Raw genomic sequence first — 16,809 nt, 5'->3', positions numbered from 1 at the left:
ATTTTTAACAAAAAGGATGGAGACTGGAATATGCTCCCAAGCTGAGACATTAGAGTTAAGTGTTGGAGAGGCCTTTTTATCTTGAGGTGGAATTAAAATTTGTTGATGCATCCAGTGCATTTTAATACAATCAAGAGGCTTAGAGACAGCCAAAGTGAGGCTTTTATTTCAACTGGAAAGTGGTTTCTGCCCAAAGAAATTGTGAGAAAATGTTTCTGTAAGGAGACAAAGAGGTTTTCCAGGCAGAAAGTACAAAAGCTGTTTATACGGGCTTCAGCATTTGATCACGAAGCCCAGGGCAAGGCTGGAGAGAGCTTGTGACAAAGCATTCTTGCTTGAGGAACACCAGCAAAAGGGAGCGAACTACAGGATGAGATCAGGCAAGACCAGTTTGACCAGGTTTAAACCCCCCTAAAATGCCTCCCCTCTTTGTAAAAAGCCTTTCTACCATAAAGATGACACTTTGCAATGCTGGCATTGCAGCTAACCTCGTAACTCTACCGGCCAAACAATGAATGAGGTGAGGAGTGAATCCTCTCAAAATAAAAAAAACTTTCTCCAAAGATAATTTTGAGAAATACTATTTATTTCTATACACATATTTGTGTATTACAAAAAGGAGAGAGAAGCAAACAAGAGTCCTGGAAATTCCCCAGTGACTTGCTATCGATTTTATGCAGAAAGAGCTCAGATCCCACAGCAATGGGCAGCATACATGCAACCCGTGACACATCTGGAAGCTTCTTCTAGAGCTGAAAACCCCGAGCCAAGAACAGCCTCTGGCTCCCACATGCTTTTGGGCTGTGTGACTTGCACTGTTTGAAGAAAAATGTGCCTGCCTTAGACCCGCACCCTAAATGAAAGATGAGGGGAATCTCTACTTCTCGAGGACCTCTGACCTGGGTGAGGGACAGATGGCCGTGGCCCAGCAGCTGTTTTCTGACCTTGAGGTGAGGCTGGTGCCTTTGGAGAGGACAACACATGGGAGTCAGCGTTGGTGGCAGACCACGTATGTAGTGCCTTCGGAGCAATTTGTCCCACCATGAGACTGCATGGTCGGCAACATACAAAGGCTGAATGTAAGGATCAAGTTGGCCACATGGGTCACAGATGGTAGGACAAAATGTCCCTTAAAAACAGAGGTGTAAGGAGGTGTCGCTGCTGGTACCAACTGCTTCTGCAGAAGAGGCAAGGTCAAGCCATACTGTGGGACTTCTACTACTCCAAAATGGACTGGAGACCTCTGAGAGGAGGAGTTGGGTGACCAGGTAGATCAATACCCATTCTTGATTGAGATAGCTGGTGGTATTGGTGGTCTTTGGTGAGTACCATGACAAGTCTGTGTGCAGTCCTTAAGCACTTTGCGAAAGAAGGTAAGGAGCCAGCTGACATGGCTGGGAGACAAAATCAATGGCTCAGCACTTCTAAAGTCAGGTTCATTTAGGAGCCTTCCTCTGCATTGTGAAGACCATTGTAAGTTACATGAGCTTCATTTTTTTGGCTAGTCTCCAGCCTGGTCCTCAGTTACTACAAAGGGGTACAAAACGCTGCAACAGTGGCTAACATATAAGTGTACTGATGCTGTTAACTTCTTATAAGCCAATGAGCAAAGCAACAGTCATGGTGTCTCTCAACATATTTTTGCCCCCCTGATTTCTGCAAGTGTTATGGTTTTGTCAAACTCACTTGTGAAGGCTCATTAGTTTTCCTGATATGAGGTTAAAGTGGAGAGAATTTCCTAAAAATTTTCAAGACTTTTTTGTTGAAGATTCCACAAATCTGTTCTATTGATAGATTTTTTTTTAGTTTATATCAAGTTTTATATGTGTAGAAATAAACATTTTTGGGGATCCCACTAAAGCCAGTTGTAGCCCTGATCAAATGAAGTTCTGACATATGAGTTTATCAAGGTCAACCATACACACAGTGCTAGTCTGGACGGAGTAGAGATACTCAACTCCTCACCATTTTGAAGGCAGGAGATTACATCTGACATCCAGAATGAGACTGTTCCTACAACTTTTCTTAGTCTGTGGCACCATAACCAGCACATTCCCACAGGTTTATAGGCATTTCCTATTAAATTGGTAGGTTAAGCCCTTTTTGGTGCTGGCCTTTAAGGGCCTGAAGCTCAGCTACAGTGACACCAACTAACAGTGAACTCCAATGGGGCATCTGTATTTCAGTGAGGCAGTGGTTCCAGCAGTTGACTTGGCTTTCACAAAACCCAGCTCCAGAGACACTACTGAGCACTTCACTGTAGTGTTCTCCAGACTTTACCTAAATGATGCAGAAAATCCAGACAGACGGACCTGGTTAGCGAGGTTTCCTACCCATCTCTTCATCCTTTCCCATTCTTTGTGGAGAACAGTGTGGAGCCAATGTAAATGGCTGATGCTGTGCCTCACCTATTGGGTCCTGGATTAGGGAGACTGGTTTGGCTTTTGTCACCTGTCACATAGTCCTTGTGGGCAAATTCAAGTTTGCATGAGCAATTCACAGATTATTCTAAATTATTTGGAGCTCAGTGTTGTAAACATGTTTACCTGTTTAACATGGGATCCAAAGTGACCTTCAGAGTGGCACCTTCCTGCCACTCCGAGGAGAGTGTCCATGAAGGGGACACTTGGAGCTTGTGTCCGTGTCAGGCATCAGGGCTTTGGCCAGGACAAGCCAGAGAGTCCTTTTTCCTCAGGAGGAGTAATTTTGGCAGTTCTCAGAAGAGGATGCAGACATTTTGAGGGCAGCTACTAATCTGCAGGCATTTGTGTGAAAGGGCAGTGGGGTTCTTTGCTGGGATTTAGGAGAGCCTGGGAGCGGAAGCTGGGAAGTGTGGGTGGGTGTGATGTCCCCCGTGGCTTGTCTAGGCTAAAGAAAACCATCTGTCAAATCAAGTGCTCGTTGCTAGCCTGGTGGGCAGTTAAAAGATATGGCAGACAGCACGTACGTGAACACCCATCCTCCAGCCTTCCTGTGCATCCCTTTATCAAGGGCTTTTTCAGGATCCCACAGCTTTCTCCAAGCTTTACTTTTATCCCTGGAGACTTGGTGGTTTTTGCTCTGTGTCAGGGACCAAAGAGACACAATCTGTGTCAGAGAGACCTGAAGGTGGACTTTTTTGCGAAGGGGAAAATGCTGTGGCCTGTCTCTGAGCAGCAGTAGCACCTCAGAAAGACATGGTGATAGAAGCTGGAAGTCCAGACAGAGCCATAGTCCTCATATCATCTGTTTGCTTCTCCTTGACCTGGACTTGGAGAGGTGAATTAGGAAAGTTTAGTGATCCTTAGTTCGAGCTTCATGGATGGTGACTCATCTACCACTTACCACATCTTTGGGCTCCCTTTTCAACATGTGTGACCTGGGTGTCCCTTCTAGGGTTGGACAACTCAGGAACCCACTGGACACGCATGTCCTGGCATACAAAATGGAGTCCTGTGTGCTAGGGAGATGTCCAGGGGCCACCAAGGGCCACACATGAGGTGTGACTGCAACGCTGAATTTATCCTGCCCCAGCTGCCAGCCTCTGGATATTATCGGGTCTTTGTCCATGACAGTGAAACACCCTCAAATCTGATCTGGGGAGAGGGACACAGCTCTGATCCCATGGAGGGAAGACTGGATGCTGTTACCACATCCCACAGGGCCAAGGAACAACACCAATGGAGCAAAGGAATGAATTGGAAAGGGAAATAAATGTCTCCAGTGCTCCCCACGCAGTGAACCCTGTGCAAGCCATATTTTTCCCAGGCATTTTTCTCTCTGACCAATCTCCTCTCCATCTTTTAATTGGGCTGAACTAAACAGAGTAAGTTTTATACCCCAAGTCTTGTTTCCAGAACACTTTTTTAACACATCCTTCTTGGCAGGTAGAAACAGAAAGACCTAAGACAGGATGACCCTAAGGGTCATCTTAGAAATATGGTGCACAGGGACATCATCGCTTTCATTTCTTTATTGCCCAGTCCTGTAAATCTACAGAGCCCATCAACCCCTTCACGGTGTGTGCAGCTCAGGATGAGATGCCCATTTTCCCCAGCATTGCTTGGCTGAAGTCTTCAAGGCCGGCTTTGCCAATACTGCTGAGCTGACCCCCAGCTGCTGTTTCAGAGGCTTCAGTCTTGTCAGGCAGACATTTTCCCAGGCTGCTTTTCCCAGAGGTGCTAAGGCAAGATTTTGTTTTGCTTCTGAAAAAACAGAGCACGTCCATCTACACATTTCAGTGCGCAACCTTGCAGCTCTCCTGCTGTGTGCACAGGTACCAGCGCACGGGCTCCAGCAGGTCTGAAGCAGGAAAGGTGAGGGAAGGAATATTTACCCTATAGCCTCTTATAGCTCCATGCTGCATACCAATACAATACGCTCATGCTAATGCACAGGGAAGGGAGCACCTAGCTCATGTCTCAGGCTCAAATAAACCGTTGATAGCCAAAGCAAAGGAAGCCCTCTGTCCAGGCATTATCCTGGGTCTGTCACTAGAAGGTCTCCCTCAACCTCAGGTTTGGATTTAACCCATGGTTATAAGAGGCAGCTGAAGATGCTTCTTCCCCAAGCAGAGCACTTCCAGCCTCTGTCTCTCTGTGGGGTCAGCTCATGGGGGGCAGAGGGCTCTGCTCCCCAGGGCTCTCCCTGTGTGTCAAACCTCTGCCCAAATTTGCAACGAGTTGCAGCTGTGCTGCAGGAGAAGGATGGAGATGATGAGTGCCTGTTGGATAGATCCCCAAATACCTCTCACATGAGAAGGGTGCCACTGAATTTAAACCAGTTGTGGTGGTGGGAAACCAGAGGTGGCTTACTGGAGGAGAAGGGAGAAGGGAGAAGGGAGAAGGGAGAAGGGAGAAGGGAGAAGGGAGAGGGGAGAGGGGAGGGGGGAGAAGGAGAGGGAGAGGGAGAGAGCTAAACAGCCAAGCCCTGGCGTGAGAGATGTGCACCCTGCTGCCAGAACCACGGTCTGCTCTCAGCCATATGATGACTTCTCCACAGGGTGGTACAGCTGCACGCTTGGCTGGGCTGAGGAGAAACACATAAAGATCAGCTGTAGTTATTACAGCCCAAATTACACAATGGAATAAGCTAATCATGTAGCTCATCTCTATGTCATAGTTGGCATGTGAAGCAAATACATGCATTTCTAAGGATTATGGACCAGAAATGTAGCTATTATAAATCCTCTTATCTATCCCAGAAGGCCCATAAGAAAACCTTTTCTTTTTATCTTGGAAGTGCTGAAATATGTATGAAATGTTACTTGCCCTGTACACCCATAAATATGGCTCTTGCCTATCACTGTGCTTTCATTCAAGACATTATTTCATCCCCTTGGCATGTCATTAACCACGCCATCCCTTCCTTATCAGCCCTCTCCAAACAGGGAGGAGCGCTCGTGTACTGTTTGCCCCCCTTCGTTTCCCAGTCCATTTGGGTCGGGCGTGTGACCCCAGTTTTGGGTGGGATGCATGACCCTCTCTGCGAGGCGAGACACAGGGCTTAGTGCTTGCAGCCTCCAGAGTCTTTGCTCTGCTGGAAAAGTTTATCTGGGAGCCCAGCCAGGCTAAACCTTTACTCAGCATAAGCACCAGGGTCATGAGCATCGTCCTCTCTTTCCAAAGGGTCCTTGGACCAGACCTGTAGCTGGCATTGAGAAGACATTCACAGCACTTACTGGACAGGGAGTATGCTATTCCATGTAGCTTCTCTCCTAGGTTCCCTTTACTGTCTGAGGCAGCTGCTTTTCTGATAGACATGAAAATGCATTTATTCTGAAAAAATCAGAAAAGTGACAATCTCCCCTCAGATCCGCCCAGCAGCTCCTGACTAATAAGTCCTGCATTGCTCTTAACTCAAACCAGCACCGTGATCCCACTGATGCTGGAAGACAAATGACATGTGAAGGAGCCATAGAAGATAAGGAGGGGAAAAGGTTTTCCCATCTGAGCAGCACAGCACGCTGGGACTGGGTCACTCTGCCCTGTGATCCCAGCAGGTGCACGGAGAAAGTCACGCAAGACCGGGCTGCCGAGTCCTAAAAAGATTTCACAATAGCTTTTTGGTTTCAAATGCATAGAAGTGTGCTTGCATGTAAGCAGATTTACCAGGAATGACTCATTCTCTTAGATGTCGTTAAAGCTGCACCTCCAACTATCTTTATATATATATATATATATATGCACATATTTCTTGCAATTAAATTTTTGCTGCGAGCTACCATGATGGCATGCTCTTAATGATCCTAGACACAACCTAGAGAGAGGATTTTCTTTCCCTGGGACGGCCTGGTGCAACCAACTAGTGTATTTGCAGAGGCTTGTGTCTGGTGCAGCATCAGGGCTAGCGCATGGCAGGTACAAAATGTTAATTTTAATGGATATATAACAGGAATGGTAAATAATACTGGTTACTGCTTTGTTTTAAACACTTTGTTGCTGGACACTGCATATGTCTCTGAGCAGATATTATTTCTTTGGTGCAGTGTAAGTTGAAATCTCTACTTCCTTACAGTGTGAACAGGCAGGTGCAGATGATGCATCCACACAGGCTGCAGTCGGCTTGGGGACGGTCTGAGCTGGAGGCGGTTTCTGCGTGTTCAGGAACCCCTGACTGGCTTCTCTCCTGTGTAGTTGTGTTGCTGCCCTGCATGAAGCCACCCATCCTTTGTATCCATCCTATTGCCCTTCTCTGAACCTTTTCGAATCCTGTTATAAGTATATAAAATCGAAATGTTCTTCAGTTCCATCATAAAAAGGAAACGCTCCATCAGTCTGAGATATTTAAGTCTGATTAAACTTTGCCAGGAGAAGGTGGTGGCCCTATTTAGTGGTAAGCCGCATTTGTTTGGATGTCTTGATGTTGCATCTACTTGCAACTTGGATGTTATATCTTGCAACTATGATAAATGCCTCCCTTACCAAAAATCTTAGTAAGCTACAGTGAAGGCTCAAGGAATAGAATTCCCTTATCTCAGATCCTCACTGCATCCTGATCTGTGTCCTGATTCCAGGATATCTGGCCTCTATCTCCCTGGATGCTTCACTACTTGAAATTTCCACTTCCTGAAAAAAGGAGATGGTTTTAGAGACAGTCATTTATGAGATGAGAACAGAGCACTTACAGCATAACCCACTCATCTATAAGCTCAAACCCAAACGAAACACCCATGAGGCATCTTGGCAACATTTCTAGAGCCTCTGCCACCGCCTTCAATGTCTGATGAATACTGTTGTTTTTTTTTTCATTTTCGCCAAACACAAAGAATTTTCCATTGAGGATCTTTCTTTGGGAAAGGTTCAAATTGCAGCGAGTTAATGGTGTTGTCAACAAGAAGGCGAGGCAGCTATCAGGCAGCTGCTCAGGGGATGAAAGATGAGGGTGAGCGAAATGGTGGGCGGCACGCAAGACCTTCGCCTGCAGATAGTGTGGCTCCCTGTCTGTCACTTGCCCTTGCGCTGGACGCCATCAGCTTTCGCCCAATAAAGCCACTGTGGCCAAGAAATGGTACAGCAGGTGAAACCCAGTGGGCTCCAGAGCAGACACAGCAGTGGAAAGCCAGGGAGACAGCAGAAGCTGGTGGAGCCTTCACCCAGTGTGTTCCAGCGGCATCACCAGCTCTTCCCCTATGTCACATCTCCTCACCTCCACCCCCATGATTCCCCCCCTTGCTTCTCTCCCCTCCCTGTTCTGCCTCACTAAACTGCTTTTCCGAAGCAAATGCAGGGCTTAATTCTCATTCATGGTCATATTTCCCCACTGCAAGCTTATAAACAAACGTCCAAGCGGACGTGTAGGTTTGCTCCTTGCCCCCCCCACAGTTGCTTCATGTAGTTTCTGTCAAAACAATGCCAAATAGCAGCAAACTATTCACTGACCCATCCCTTGAGAGGCTGTTGTTGTCAGCAGGTTCTCCATAACCGCCTCACCCGTCCTCCTGCTCCACGTGGTGGCTTGGGTGTGTGACAGATTTGCAATGCACACTGCATTTTTAATAAGCCTGTTCTCCCTCTTTGGATATCAAAGGCATCGTTTTGAAAGTCAATCTCAGCCTCTGACCTCTCTGAGCTTCCCTCTTATATTTAATCTGGAAATACTACTCTGAAAGACAAATGTGATCTCCTGCCTGCTTTATGCACCAGCAGTTCCTCCCTCGCTTGCCAGCAGTTGGGTGGCATCTCATCGTTGCCAGCGCCGAGTCCTCCAGGCTGCATCACTCACACTCATGTCCATGGCCAGCTCGCTGCTGAATATCCCGAATATTCACGGTATAAAGCCTGCAGAAGGCTGGGTTTTTTTGCTTGTGGGTGGAAAACTGAGGCACGGAGAGATGGAAGTGTGTAAGCAGGAGGAGGTGAAACCTGGCCTGCAGGCTGACCACTGGGCCATGCCGTGGTGAGCAAAACATGTGGACATGATGTGTGATCCACACTATATTCTTTTGCTGTTGCTGTTGAGAAAGCTCTGCTGATGGTATTTTTGTCCATCTTGATAGGTCAGGTGAAATCACATCTTTTTGGGTTTCTTGTGTACTTGCTGCACAAGGTCAAGCTGTCTCTGCCGTTGGCTGTAATAAGGCAAAATAAAGCCAAAAAGGCACTTGGTATTTTAAATACCAGAAAGAGATTTACACCAAGGAAGGGTTACAGTCTGTGTTGCCAAAGCAGCTCTGAGTTCTGCAGAACAATGTTCATCTTCCAGCCTGGCACCATGAAACATGCTTGCATCACGCACTCAAACCTCCATCCAGATCTCTCAAACATGTCCCTCCTTTTCCCCATTTAAATCACGTGGACGCTTCTGACAGGGCATTACTCCAAGAGACTTAAAAGTGCCGAGAGAAAAATGTTGATTTCTGCTCTTCTTCAATTACACCTCACTGCGGTAATTGCAGACTTATTTTCGCTGTATCTGGTCGCAGTCTTAAAACGTTGCAAAGCTCCATCCATGTAGCATCTGTTCAGTGCCCAGCACTAATTTATGTCACAGTAGACAGCAGGGCCCATCTGATCTTGCTCAAGACATCTGACAGCTGTGTGTCTGTCCCAGGATAGTCCCTGATGTTCATCCTAAACTGTTTCCAGACTCATCTCACCTATCTTAGGTGACCCTCTCAGATGGGACAGGTCACCAGCTGGAGGTGCCTGTCTCTAGAGCCTACAGGGCAAACCTAGAGTAGAACTTGAGGCAGATAAAACTGAGGAGAAAGGGATCCCTCTTGGGCCAACTTGCCCAAAACTTGTAAGAAGGCTGACGTGGAGCCAGGGACTTGCATTGTCACCTCCACAGTCCTGTGGTGATCCTCCATTCCCAGTCCCACCTTCCCCTCATTCTGCAAAATGCAGTAACAAAGCTATTTCCATCCCATCGAATGCAGCCGTACATGTACTGCACAGACAGCATCAGAGGCCATCAGGTTACACCACTACTTATATAAACCTATTTATGGAAAATACTGGGTTGCTTCTCTTACCTAAACCTTGGGAGATGATGCATCAGAAGTTTATCCTGACCAGATTTTTCCTCTGAATGCTGAGGGCATTCACTTCCCAAGGGGCGAAGTCTCAGAAGAAAAAAACAGTTGTGCCTTTTGCTTTGTTCTGCATTTAGCATCAATGGGATTTTCAAATGAATGGAGTTAGTAGTCTAATAAGGAAAAGTTGAATAATTCTAGTAAAACTTTATTTCTCTTCTGGAATGGACAGAGAAGCTTAAAGTCTTCAGCTGGAGCATGCGACAAGGAATATTGGGTTTTAATGTCAAGATTAAATCTTGGGTTTTCATCTCCAGCCAGTTATACCATTCAAGTGCTGGCTGGGTTTTGTGAAGTTTCACGTGACTTCTGAGCTTCACATTCTCCATCTGTATTAGTGGCATTATGGGGAAGCGATGTCTGACACAAGGCTGTCAGGAGGCTTGCTTTCATGCTAAGCATAGACTGTTCGATGAAAGATGTTTTTTGATGCAATTCATGTTTCTGTTTGGTATTAGTACCATTCAAAAATTTCTGTCTCTCTCCTTTTGACAAGCAGTTTAATGATTTGCATTTTCTTTTTTTTTTTTCTGCTCTCTCTTGGGAAATGCAATATAAAAGGAAGAAGATGAAGAAGAAGAGGAGTCACAGAACGAGCTGGATTTGCCAGTCTTGGAGAATGAGCCCTTACCAGGTACAAGTGACGTGCGGAGCTTGCATCCTCTCTGTGGTGCAAATTAAAACCCGTCTTTTCTAAATTGGCCTGAGCCGGGACGATAATGTGATGACATTCAGATCATGCCAAATGAAAAAGAGAGAGATCTGTCATAACAGAGCTGGGACTTGTTGCATGTCTATTATAGCCTGTCTATTGTCTTGGGATTTTATTTCAGTTTTTTAACACACTGGTTCTGTACCTGTATAACAACAGCACAAGCACTTGCAGCTAATGCAATTAAAAATGTCTTTGACCTCATCACTTGCAAAAGACAGTGACTAAGGGTACGTGCAGTATTTGTTCTCTCCTGCAACCCATACACTGCAGAGGCATGTCCTTGCAGTGGGAATAAAGAGGAATTTAGAATCATAGAATCACAGAAAGGTTTGGGTTGGAAGGAACCTTAAACATCACCTAGTTCCACCCCCCTGCCATGGGCAGGGACACCTTCCCCTAGGTCAGGTTGCTCAAAGCCCGATCCAACTCAACCTTGAACAATGCCAGGGATGGGGCATCCACAATTTCTCTGGGCAACCTGTTCCAGTGCCTTACCACCCTCATAGTGAAGAATTTCTTCCTAATATCTAGTCTAAATCTACCCTTTTTCAATTTAAAACCATTACCCTTTGTCCTATCACTACAGTCCCTGATAAAGAGTCCCTCCCCATCTTTCTTATAAGCCCCCGTTAAGTACTGGAAGGCTGCTATAAGGTCTCCCCGGACCCTTCTCTTCCCCAGGCTGAACAACCCCAGCTCTCTCAGCCTTTCCTCACAGCAGAGGTGCTCCATCCCTCTGATCATTTCTGTGGCCTCCTCTGGCCCCGCTCCAACAGCTCCATGTCCTTCCCGTGCTGAGGACCCCAGAGCTGGACGCAGGGCTCCAGGTGGGGTCTCACCAGAGCAGAGTAGAGGGGCAGAATCCCCTCCCTCGCCCTGCTGGCCACGCTGCTGGGGATGCAGCCCAGGGTACGGTTGGCTTTCTGGGCTGCTAGCGCCCATTGCCAGCTCATATTCAGTTTTCCATCCACTGATACCCCCAAGTCCTTCTCCACAGGGCTGCTCTCAATCCAGTCATCCCACAGCCTGTATCCATGTTTAGGATTGCCCTGACCCATGTGCAGGACCTTGCACTTGACCTTGTTGAACTTCATGAGTTCATTAATTTGTCCATCTCTCCCTTTAAAGAACTTCATTCTCTTCTTGCTAACAAGAAACGATGGGCCATGAAAACTCTCTATAAAGTTTTGGATATGAATCACAGCCAGACTGAAGATTGTTCACTCTGGTTTGGTAGAGCTGGCTGTTAAAATCATTGGCAGTTCCCAAAACATCTATTAAAAAGGTATCCAGCAATGTCTGTTCCCTGCCATTCTGAGCCCGTTTTGCTGGGAAGCTCCTCCTTCTCCTACCCTTGCCTGCCCAGACTTGTTTTTGGGACTCTCGTGCACCTCCTGCTCCCAGACATGCGTTGCGGGGAGTGGACAACAGGTATTCCCTAAGAAGAGAAGACTTCAGGCCTTCTAAGAGAGCATCCACCATCAATATTACTGTCACTTGTAAGGTCTGGCTGCTGCATCTGCTCTGTAGACTCAAAACTCAGGGGGGTGGTTAATCTGGTCCTGTGACCACACTGGTTTTAAATTTGGGGTGATTTGTTAAAACCGTATGAATGCTGTTAGTCACGCTTGAGGTAGCAGCTGGCTGGGTGGAAAGAGGTCTCAACGAAACACCCTCATCCTCTGAGACATGGCCTCCACTTGCCAGCAGCGACAGCGATAAGATCCTAGATACATGTGATCCCAGATGGGTACAGCTCTGAACATCCATATTTCTTGTACAGACGCTTATTATCACGGACTCCCATAATCTTTACAAGTGCTGAGCACACATCGATGCCACGGGAGCTCTGCATGTGAGGTTGAACCTGGAGGTATTATATCTTACCCTTGTGGCTTTCCAGATAACGCAAAGCAAACGAGAGGTCAGCACACATTTCAGCTGTGTAGGGTCTCCTCCTCCTTCCCCTCCCTGCCTGGTTTGCTATAAGCAGAGCAATAAAATAAAACGTTCTCAGCAAATCTGCAGTTATAGATTGAGGTGGGGCCAGCATTTACCATAGGCCCACCCAGACGGCAAGTGAGAGATCAGAGCTGGAAAAGGACCCTTGAAAAGGCTGCCTGGGCATCTGTTTAGAGTGTTTAACATTTTCTGGGGAAGTGAATTAATTGCTCAGTAATATCCAGTGCTGGAACATATGTTTGCTCTAACCTGAAGCCCGGTCTATGATAATAGAAGACCTTGCATAAACGGTTGTTACCAGCCGCAGATGCTGCGATTTAGGATGCTGGGACTGGAGAGGGGAAAACATCGCAGCATCAACTCAGCTGCTGCTGCAGCAGGGCTGCCTGTGCTGGTCGGGGCAATGCAGCAGGGCAAAGCTGCTGAGGGATGGCATTTGAGCTGATGCACCCATGGAAAAAGTGTAGGGAAAAAAAAAACATAAAAAAAACCTCTCCCATCTTCCCCACTCATGTCAGCGCTGAATCTGCCTGGCCTCGACACCTGTGCAAACTCTGTGCCATGTCCTGGAGGCAGCGTTGTAAGGAAGCAGCAATGAAATGACATTTTTACTGATGTAGCTTTTACCCTTCGTCAGTTAGAATCAGTCACAAGGTTGCTTTTATTTTTTGTGGCAGAGAAATGAAAGTGAACCTCCTGGCTCTTGCATTTGTGATCCAACAGACAAATTAGTGAGCAGAGATGCTCTGAGTAGCACACAGCTCTGGGACTGGTGTATGAAGAGTCAACCAGAGATCAATACTGAGCTGAAGAGTTGCCCTCTGGATTGTGATTTATCAGAATTCTACTAAAGAGAGAACCTGAGCAAGACTTATTTAATTTTCTGAGCAGAAGAATAGCAAATATTTTCCATGTAAAGTCTGAAAAGTTCAGACATCATTTTGGTTATTGTTTTTTAGCATTGCTCACAGGAATGCGTCATTTTTTAAAATGAAAAACCACATATTTTCCTGGCTTAAAAACAGGACGGTGCCAAAAAAAATGCAAGTTTGTGAAGAAACTACTCTTTAAAAAAAACAGCAAAAGGGTTGTTTTTCATAAATATCTGAACAAAACCCAGTTGAGGACTAGCAAGATGCCAAGAGGAACTAGGAGGAAGGACCAAAGCTCGGGGAACCACTATGATGTCCAGTTGCCATCTGCATCTGTGCAGATGACTCTGCAGCACAGATCAGCCTTTCCCCACCCAGAACACTGCGAGGTGGGACATGATGCTGGTGTGAAGCTGGTAGATGTGCTGGGTGGCTGTGAAGCTGCTTTCTGGGCCCTCCATGCCAAGGCAGAGGGAGTTTTCTCCCTTTGCACTTCCTTAGACTTACCTCTAGGTAAGGACTAGATTAATATCTCCCACTGCTGTGATTGGCAAAAAGGGGTTAACTCTGCCTCCAGGCAGGACCCATATATGCTGTGGACCCTCCTGGTGGAAGCGCAGGTCCCAGCAAACTGGAAAGGAGGGAGGGAGGGGTGGAGGAAGGAGCTGCTGGGGTCCCTTGCACCCCCAGGCAGAGCCGGGAGGAGGGGACCGGGTCTTTTGCTGCCTGGGGCAGCAAGAAGAGGGGAAGATCTGCCACAAATTCCTCATCTTAGTGTCTTCTAACCTTGCTGCAGGAGGCCTTCTCCACCTTCACTTGCTGGGCTTGAGCAGGCTGTCACACTGTTCCCTCTCTTGCTCTCCAGCGACAGGTCCCTCCTTAGCTCTGGACCATATCCTAAACATCTGTGGCATAGGGATCTGTGCGAACGGCTTTGGCCTAAGCCCCATGCAATGCAAAGAGCAAGTTTCGGCAGCCTCCTCACCACCGCTTTGCAACTGCATCTTCACAAGCTCCAGCCGTCAATACCACAGGGACGCAGCGTCCAGGGAAAGGTAAACTCCACAGACCAGCCGAAAACCACCCATCCCTCCTCCACAAACTTTGAAAGCAAAGCCAAAGTAGGAAACCAAGGAAAATGAAGAAAAAACAATGTTCTGGCTTCTTGCTAAAGAAAATCCACAGGGTGGCTCCTCTCTTCTTGCTGCCATGGTGTGGTTACACGCTACACCACAAGCAAACTGGCTGTGATCCAAGCAAAGCAGAAAGCGCATTTCTGAGCAGAAATCAGAGAGTTTGCAGGTAACCGGCAAGTGGATATAGCTGCAGTAATTTAGGATATTAAGGACTCCAAATGGATGTGCTGCTTATCAGCTTCTGCACCAGGGTCGGAGAACGAAGATGCTTAAATCAACTTATAGTGATAAAGAAGATGGAAATGCCAGCACTGGATGGTGAGCTGCCCAGTAAGACATGGGTGTGTGTTCATTTCTGCTGCTTTTCAGGCCAGCCTATGCTGCCGGTGACACTAAAGCAAACATCTGCACTATTGCAAAATGATTTTTTTTAAAGGCCTTCCTTAACCCAGGCCAGACTTCCTTCGATTGCAGCAGGATCAGGCCACAGGTATTTTTAACCAGCGCTGAAGCAACTGCATTGTTGCTCAGCTGCAAAACGGACGCGGCTTTCCTGGTTCAGCAGGTCTGTCCTCCGCTCACGGCTTTCGGCTGCTCGCAGGACTTCTCCATTAAGCCACAACTTCCTTCTTCAGCTACCAGAGAATGAAATATTTTGTCATCTGGAACTTTTTCCTTTTTTAAGATAGCAGCTTACACGAGAAAAGCCTAAACTGGCCAAGATGTTTATATCCTTGGCAAAAAAGCTGCTTGAGCAGAAATGGAGCAGCAGGTTAAAAAATGACAAATGGAGAAGGGTCTAAAAAATATTTTGCTGAAGTAACCCACTGGTGCCAAGCGGAGTTCAACCAGAGATGGATTTGGGTCTTGCAAACCAAAAAATAGCCCACGTTTCAGATTTACCTCCCTTCCACTTCCCCCAAGCACGTGTGCAGTTTTCTTTGTGTGTGCAAGGGGACGGTGCGACCGATAGCAGAGCCAGTCGTGACTTTGCAACAAAAGTGTGAGGCTGTGGGCAGGAAGATCTGGATTCTGTTTCCATCCCTTTTATGTAGCACCCACATCTTAGGGTCCATGTGTGTTTCTCTTTGCAATGCCATGTACAAATGGAAAGCTGAAAAATCACAGGGAATGCTGGAAATAAAGGGGGAAAAAGGGTGCAGGGGGTGTGTGGGTTTTATTACAAGGAACTCCCTCAACGTGGCTTACCCTCCAGTAACAAAAATTGAGTATTTTTTTGCTCAAAGCATCGGCAGCATCACAGATACCCTTCCAAAATATGGCTTATTTGTTTACGTTGAGATAAAAATAAGAACTTAAAAAAAAAAATCCCTTCCTGCCGCGCAGGATGCAAATATACATCACACACCTTGAATGTAATTTAAAATAACAACCCATGGCACATGTGACTTGATCCAAAATAAAAATGCCACATAACACATCAGGGCTCAGAAAGCAGATCCCCTCATGTAATTTGCAGGTGAGCTATCCCCTGACCTGGCCATCCTGAGAGCAGGAGCCTTTATCATAGCTCTTCTGAAGGTGAACAGACAGAGGCAGGGGTTTCCTTGGCAGCTCCACCAGATGCAAGCGCTGCCAAGGAGCTGGGGATGTCCCTTTGCAGGGTCCCTTCCCCTGCCCTCGGCGGCTGGCATGGAGGAGGTGCAGGGCATGACGTACCGGCCAACGCAGGAGCATTGGGTATCGCTTTTCAAAAAGCAGATGGTTTGCAGTTTCCCTTTGGTGTGGCTGATAAGCAAGCAGATGTTGGGGGATTTATCTGTGTTTCTTGAAATGGCCAAGTGGAGCTGCGAATCTGGAGGGATTTCTGGTATTTCCACTTCCAGTCATGCTAAATATACTCAAGGATGACCTTTGTCTCGATATCTTAACCCTACCTCTTCTAATCTCAATGTGAAAAACAAAACAAAGAGATTCCTGGAAATGTGAGGTTAAAAAAAAAGGTGCTGGTCCTTCTTTTTTCCATCTCTGGAAAGGGAACGTGGTCATTAAGGGGTTTGGCAGTTCAGCCTGGTTATTATTTTATTCCATATAAATCCAGAGCTCTTTCATTGTGCTCAGTGAAGCTTTCCTCACCTCCTGCTTTTTTTATAGAAAATGTAAATCACTTCTTTTTAAATTCCTTTTGGATCACCACAGATCCCTAGCCATCAAAAACATCTTACTGGAGAACCTAATGCTCTCAGTTAAAATACCAATATCCATGAAACAGAGTCAGCAAAACTTCTGACCATTTAAAGCTTTTGCTTTTAATCACACAAGTTGTTTCCTAAGGCAAATTCCAGGGGAGCAATCTGTTGTCAGCATGGCCTTTAGGTAGCACTGAACCTTTGGCAGACCTGCTTGATAGAAATCCTCTTCTGGAAGCTCCTCCAAGGAGTCTTCCTCCAGCCTTTTGTCCGCCACAGATTTTTTCCTCTGCAGAACTAGGTCTTCCCCTGTGCTCAGTGGGAGATCAGCCACTTCGCCACTACAGACTTGGTCCAGGTATCTATCTCTCACTTCGGATTCTCCAGCAGCTCCAAGTTAACAGAGTTCTTGGAAAAAGACTTTAAAAAAGAAAAAAATTGAGGTTTTATATTAAAAATC

General features: G+C 46.6%; 1 protein-coding gene across 1 annotated transcript in view; it reads left to right on the top strand.

The window, feature by feature from the left end:
- The window catches only part of FAM107B (family with sequence similarity 107 member B), a 137,265-nt gene that overhangs the window by 31,767 nt on the left and 88,689 nt on the right, over nucleotides 1-16,809 (top strand). The window contains exon 2 of the mRNA XM_087767589.1: nucleotides 10,076-10,148. Coding sequence (XP_087623715.1) covers nucleotides 10,076-10,148 — 73 coding nt within the window. The remainder of the gene's footprint in view (nucleotides 1-10,075; nucleotides 10,149-16,809) is intronic.

Source organism: Nipponia nippon, unplaced genomic scaffold (assembly GCF_047370975.1).
Source record: "Nipponia nippon isolate SJK-2023a ecotype South Korea unplaced genomic scaffold, ASM4737097v1 scaffold_3, whole genome shotgun sequence".
NCBI lineage: Eukaryota > Metazoa > Chordata > Aves > Pelecaniformes > Threskiornithidae > Nipponia > Nipponia nippon.
The sequence above is the reverse complement of the archived record's forward strand: the minus strand, read 5'-3'. Positions and strand labels throughout refer to the sequence as shown.